This window comes from Alligator sinensis, unplaced genomic scaffold (genome assembly GCF_000455745.1).
Source record: "Alligator sinensis unplaced genomic scaffold, ASM45574v1 scaffold677_1, whole genome shotgun sequence".
Lineage (NCBI taxonomy): Eukaryota > Metazoa > Chordata > Crocodylia > Alligatoridae > Alligator > Alligator sinensis.
The window spans coordinates 728,736-736,002 of record NW_005842276.1 but is presented as its reverse complement, the minus strand read 5'-3'; the positions used below and the strand labels follow the sequence as shown (position 1 = coordinate 736,002).

General features: G+C 37.6%; 1 protein-coding gene across 1 annotated transcript in view; it reads left to right on the top strand.

Moving 5' to 3' along the window:
- Positions 1–207: 207 nt before the first annotated feature.
- CLUL1 (clusterin like 1) overlaps positions 208–7,267 on the top strand; it is a 13,325-nt gene continuing 6,265 nt past the window's right edge. The window contains 5 exon segments of the mRNA XM_025209261.1: positions 208–307; positions 1,939–2,087; positions 2,994–3,161; positions 4,620–5,064; positions 7,194–7,267. The exon segment at positions 7,194–7,267 is cut by the window's right edge and continues 9 nt beyond it. Of these exon segments, the coding sequence (XP_025065046.1) occupies positions 208–307; positions 1,939–2,087; positions 2,994–3,161; positions 4,620–5,064; positions 7,194–7,267 (936 nt within the window).

Here is a 7,267-nt window from a genome sequence, read left to right as displayed (position 1 = left end):
CTGCAACTGAGATCAGGATTGTGCATGCTATAAAAAGCAAGATTATTGATTAAGTGTGTATTATGTAGAAGACAAAATACTCAAGGCTGAAACCAAGGGGATTGCTGACATTGGGTGAACACTATTGTAGTAAATATTTGCATGCTGGACTCCTAATGTCTCACATCTAACTTTCATTCATTATTTGCCTCCTTAAACAGGGAGAACATGAGGTCAAGTTGGATATTTCTAATACATGTGTTGTGGCTAATGGGCCATCAATGTGCACCTACAAAGAAGAAGATGAATCTCCATGAAAACCTGAAAAGTATGTATGCCTTTCTGCCTGACTATATTTTGAGAGTTCATGGGCCTGGTTCTGCATTCAGACTTCCACGTACAGGCCCTGGCGACACAGAATTGAGGGGCTCAATACAAGTGTGTGCCCATGAGAATCCAACTGCAAGTGTGTGGCTATCAAATGCATTAAGTAGGTGTTTTCTGATATAGTTGAAGCAAAGCATCCACAGACATTTTTAGTATAAATCTCTATTTTAATGAGGTCAGAAAAATTGAACTTAGCTATACAAAGGATCAGGGAGTCTAATGCTTTTTAGAATTTTAACTTTTAAATAAAGGCATAATTATTGTTTAAATAGTGTATTTGTTTTTTCTTAAGTTACTGAAGTACACTAAGAACACTGATGATCTCAAATAGTATGAATAAAACTAAAATATTTAATTTGTTTAGACACAAGTTTGCAAGTTATTTGTTCAGGATTACTGCGGTGAAAAAAAGTTTTTACAGTAAGTGAAATATAGGGGCTTTTAAAATGCACCTATAATGTGTATATTTAACTATCAAAGCACTTACATTTTATTGTTTGGGATCCAAAAACTAAAATTAAGGATATATTGTATATCAAACTGAGAGAAAAAACTCTTTTTATGTCAGGAAAAAACCAATAGGAAAAAAAGCTATGAAAAGATAAAAGATTTGTAATCTTCTATCAGTTATAGTCTTCATTTATTTTCTGTATCAGGAACAAAAGCAGATTATACTTGTACAAGACAGCAATGACTTTTATTTGCAAAACATGGGCAAACTGTGTTTCCACTGAAGTGAATGGTCATTGATTCACTGAAAGCATGACAAAGGCCTGTATTCTTATAGAAAATGAGTTCAGACTTTTCTGAACTATGTTGTAAAAAAGGGTAAGTGAGCTAATTAAAGCCTTCTCTCAGCTTAAAGGTAAGTATGACGCATAATTTAAACCAGGTGACTGATAAATAATCAGACCAGGATTAAGTTCAACTGAAGTAAAACTATACTTCTAATCAATAGAAGGCTTCAGGCCAAATACTTAGTTTAAATCAGGGGTCAGCAATGTTTTCTAGCAGTAGGCTGGAATGACCCAGCTTGGGTCCCAGGAAGGCAGGTGTTGGGACTCAGCCACTGCCTCTTCTCCCTACCGCCCACTTCAGGCACAGCTGAAGCCCCACGTAGGGATCACTGGGATCAGTAAACACAGCCATACATAAATGACAAGCACTGAACGTTATAGTTCTCCTCGTTTATGTATGAGCTGAGAAGTAGGCAATTTCTGCAGACTCTTTGTTTGTCTCTATCCTGACTCCTAGCTGCTCTCTGAGGGACCGTCTCACAGTTCCCAACTCCCCCAGTCTCCTGTTAGGGATTCTCTCTAAACTATGACTTTTATCATTGCACCCCACACTGCTGAATCCTCTCAGCTCCCACAGGTTGCTGATCCATGGTTTAAGTCATTTTAGCTTCACTGATTTCAGCTTGCACCACTTGAAAGAGATGGTCCTTTATCTACATAGGAATTTACATTATGTACATTTGTTACCCTTTGTCACTACAGTCTGTTACTAAAACACCTCATTTGGACTTTACTTGAAAATCTAGTTAATTAGTGTTATAACTGACTTTTTCAGTGTTATCTGAAATTGGTGAGAAATATGTGGATGAAGAAGTAAAGAAAGCTCTGACAGGGATTAAGCAGATGCAAATTATGATGGAAAGAAATGGAGATAAACATGTAGATCTGATGAAAACCCTGACGAGGACAGATCAAGAAAAAAAGGTAATAGGAAGTAGCACCTGATCCTTATTTTCAGGTAACTGACAATGTTTATATTATGATTTGTTTTAATCAGGGACAGTTTCGGATGGATCAGTCAGTGATTCAGCCTACAGTAAAGGATAAAGCATTGTTATGCTGACCAAGGAACAGCCCAGAAAGGAGACTGATTTAGAGATTCACACAATCACCCTTCTGAACTCACCCCTCTAGGGAAGATGTAAATATGTATGTATGCCTCTATGCCACTTGTTGCACTGAGAGAGATGGAGTTAAGTTTTAGTTTATCCTTGTCTCATACTACCATTTCCACAAACTTGCGTGATGGGAGCATTGTAGCAGTGCTGCACAGTCTACTGCTCCCTGTGCAATAGAAATATTAGGACAGAGCAGTAGTGAAAAGGGATGCCTTACACAGTAAGGCGGCATAACGTAAGATATGCCACAGTCTTTGCCTACATGAATACATTTAATTACTATTTAGATATTAACTTTTATGTCTGTTAATGGAGTCCTGAGTCAGAAGCTAAGCTCTGGAGAGAGGTGGGAATTCATCAGACATTCCCTTGTATATAGCATTTGCCATTGGACAGCTCTAGATGTCACCAGATCTCTCAGTTCCTCTTAGGAGGCACATACCTCTCTCCATTTCATGTATCGGGAATGTGTAGCCTACTTCTACCTATTTGGAGCACCCTCCTGGGGCCAAGCACCTAATTTTTAGGTACATGACACTAAGTTGTTTAGACTTACTGTGCTTACTGTTATGGAAAAAGAAGAAACCAGAAGTAGGAACTCAATTATTGGTATACTGGGCTGGGTGTTTAAGATACTAATGAGAATAACTGAATGATATCAGTTAAACACAATGAAGATCATGAAGCAGAATTTGTGATATTTTTTATTTAGGAAGCTCTACAGCTCATGGATGAAGTAAAAGAAAGATTAGAGGAAGAAGAAAGGCAATGCCAGGTTTCTTTGAAAACTTTATGGAATGAATGTGAATCTTGTTTGGAAAGTAACTGCATGAGATTTTATACAACTTGCCACGCTAGCCTGTCAACAATTGTAAATAAGGTAAGAAGAAATTCAGGCCCAGGAGAGAAATCTTCCTTTAGAGATTATTTCAACAAACAGTGATACAGTGAGAAAACATCCTGTTTTCTTAAAACAGCCAGAGATGCCAGTATCAAATTACAAAAACCAATTTGATATTAGCATCTGGAAATGTGAATGTAGGTGGAACAGATTTCAGTTGACTTCAGATGATTACACACTTGGTCAAAACCCATCCCGTTAAGGGGTGAATCCACTGAGGAGTGAATCCACTGACTTCCTCCAAATTTAAAGTGCTGTAACTCACAGGAGGGTTTGAGTTAAGATGGTCAATAACTATTTACAAAAATGCCACACAACTTTTTCTTTCCCTTCTGGGAAACAGCACCTCCAAAAATATAGTTCTAGTTGATATAGGAACTGCATAAAAAATTGTATTCTCATTGAATGGCTCTCCATGTGTTCATTCTGTGTCATAATTATTATAACAGAAAAACTAACTTTTAACCCTGTCACCAGTGTAGAGCCAACACAATTCTGGGAGAAAGAACAGATTCTTTCACAGTTTGTGCATCATCAGTAACATTGTGAAAGGCATTCCAGCTGCAAAATCTGTACCTCAGAGCATGCACTTAATTGCACCTTAATGTTACCAATAATAAACCTCAATTGACTCAGGGATACTGAGTTAAAAATTAGCACTCTGGCCATGAAAGGCTCTGAGAGACAGAAAACAAAAACCGATCACAGCATTTTTACAAGAAGTAAGTTTACAGAGTAGGGTCATACTTGGATGACAGACACTATGCTGTCATACTACTTTGCCCCTTTGTATTATTCCCTCAGTCAGTTATATGACAGTTAAATGGACATTTTAAGTACTGATAAGCTTAAACTGACAAAAGAAAACAAATGTTATAAAAGAAAAAGAAAGTTATCTTTTAGACCAAATCTGAAGAATTTACTCATTCTTGCTCAAGACAATCTTTCATTGCTTTTAATGGATTTCAGCCTGAGTAAGAACCAGAGGGTTTCGTCCTTTTTGAGGGAATAGTGAGTGCTTGAAGAGTGGTAAGGAAACAGTTGCTTTCTGTTCATACCATAATGAGGCATTACAGTAATGTGGTCTACAAAGGTGCTTCCCAGATGCCGGCCAAATTATTTGTTGGGTGAAGCCCAAAAGCTGACAGCAACTTCATGGCTCAGATTAGTACCAAATTGAGTAAAGATTCACGCCCTTTTTTTTCCCCAGTCTGATCTGAGTTTTATGATTTACTTTAAATTCTACATATTTAGGTTCTTTAGAAAACATGCTCTGATACGCATTCTAAGTATGAGGAATGCATTTCCTGCATCTCTCCATTCATTTCAAGGGGTGTAGGTTGTTCATTCATTTCAAAGAATTTTTTATAGCAGCTGGCTTGAAAAGATACATATCTGATAACCTGTTTTACAGCTGATATATCTTTTTATATTCAGGTTGAAGATTTTTTCCGGAAAATATCTCCAATAATTTTTAGCTTTTATGAGGATCAAGGCAAAGACCTCCAGTCAAATGAAAAAACTGAAAAGGAAGATACCCAGCTAGTAAAAATGGAAGATGTATTTAGCCAGCTGGCATCAGATATGGGCACATTATTTGACAAGAGCTTTGTTTTTTTCAAACAGATGCAAACAGAATTTGATCAATCTTTTCAAACATATTTCATGTCTGATGTAAATTTAACTGAATCACACAATGTGCCTGCTCTCCCTGAGGATTCCAAGAAAAACAATAGTTTTCAGAAAAACTGGGATATATCAGACTTCCTTCAGGTAGTTTTTGATTTTGGCAAGACTGTATTTGAAGGTGTCAGCAAAGTGATTACTAAAGCATTTGATGGAAACAGTGATAATAAAGGAGAGTTGCCAGAACAAGCCAAAGGCAAGTGTTGGAAGACATTAAAATAGACAGCAGTAACAATGACATCAAGTCTTTACAGTATTGTTAAATGCTAAGGCTATACATGGCATAATGTGCTCTGTGGGAGGTGTGAAAGCTTTTTTGGCTGGGCAGACATGAGCCAAGCATAATTTATTGGACAAATAAAAATTTGGAATTATAAAATGAAAAATAGAATGCCAGATCTTTCAGGTCCATAGAGTGATATATTAGATCATATGTCACAGATCTTGATAATATAAGCATTCTCAAAGGCTATGCCAGAATTCTTGAATTGTTCAGTGCCCATTTGGGTTTTTATAGGTTTGATTTCAACATTAGTCAGGAAGAGCAACATATGATGTTAACATGTCTCCATCTCTTCTGAAATACGACTCCCAAAGTATCAGAACACATCCCCAACTTCATCAGGTGATGTCAGAAAACAGGCTTATACATTTGCGAGAGTTGCTCATGGCTATATCAGGTGTCAACAAAACACAGAACAGAGATATGGCATGCTTCAGCTAAAAGCATAATTCCATTTAGGACACCTACATTTTTTTTTTAGGGATTAGTGCAAGTGGTTTTCAGTGGAGGAGGGCATTGTAAAGCAGTCGCTTTCCCATGCCCCTGTGGGGAGAGGCATTGGCTACAGGTGCTTCCCCAAGCTGCTTCAGGAACAGTGGCAGCAGCTGGGTCCTAGTGCCCACCCTCCAACCTGAACTGGGTCATTTTGGCCTACAATCTAAAAAGGTTGCCAAATACTATTTTGAATAACATTTGAGCAAACACCACTTAGCCTTGGATTAGTGTAATGGTTTAAAAATGTAATCATCAAGAGTTAGGACCCCTTAGGACAAGACCTTAAACCATATCACAATTCTTTTAAAATGCCTTAAAAGAGTAAAAATATATAATATACTCTTTTGGTGTATATATATTTTTAATTGAAAGACCTCCAGTTTAGTAAGATGAAACCTGCCAAATGGCCAAAGAAATGGTACCCGATGCTGCACTGGCTGGCAAACCATAAAAGGACTAATTAAAAAGCTAATTACATTTGCATGCTTCTTTTTTTAAAAGCAGATTCAAATGAAATCATTTAACTAGAACTCACCACTGTTTGGACTTTCTTTTGCAGCTCATGAGTACTGGAGTATTGAACATACTGAGGTTGCTCTCCTCAGGTTTTTATTTCTTCTTTCACTCAAGGTCACTGTTTTTCCCTTTTGAGTTTGATCCCATGCAATCCTCTTTTCACCACCACCTTGAAGATTATGCTTCAAGAAGGGTGCTCATGAAATATGAAAATCAAAACATCACTCCAGTCCCTCATAAGACCAGCAAGCAAGAATATCCAGCATTTTTATTTAAATTTTATGTTGTGGTACTGCCAAAAAATGTCAACACAGTAGGATACTGCAGCTAGTTTCTCAGCTGGCCATAAATAAAGGGACAGTGGGTGTAACCTCTCTTGACTGTTTCATGACCTCTTTGGATGTTACAAGCCCAGCCTGAGTATCCATCCTTCACAGCCATGATCCAAAACATTATGGCTGGTTGTTTTACTGTTACTGTAGAATACTCCAGTCTACTTTCATATGGGATCATGTAATTGTAGTAGGTATAATTTGAAAGTGAGGAGTCTCCTGTGGTTCAGTGGTAGCATCCTTGTCTACTACACAGATTTGGGTTCAAATCCCAGATGCTTATACAAATACAGCCATGGAGGCACCAAACTTCTAGACTCAGTCTGGCCTTTGGAATCTGTCTCAGTGGCCTAAATGGAGGGAAGATGGAAGGTCTGGGTAGCCTCCATCCCTCCAAAAACTCCAGCCTAGGCATATGCATTGAAGGTCTGGGTGACCTTTCATGCATACACCATGACCTGGAAGGATCAACAGTTGCCAAAATTTGAAGGGGAACACTTTCTATACCTTCACCTCATCATAATTTTTCTTTGATTCCTACTGTTTCAGCCTTATGCTTATTTTTAAACATGACTGATTTTTTAATTCACAAAAATACTTTTTATACGAAAACAACAGAGTAGAAAACAAACAGAAAAATATTAACAAGACGCTTCATTTAGTGGGCTCAGCTTATAAAATGCTGTGTTTTCGCTCTAGATTCTGATGAAAATGAAAAGTTTTCAATGACTACAACAGGCCATGAAGGAACTCTGTGCAAAGACTTCCCGCAA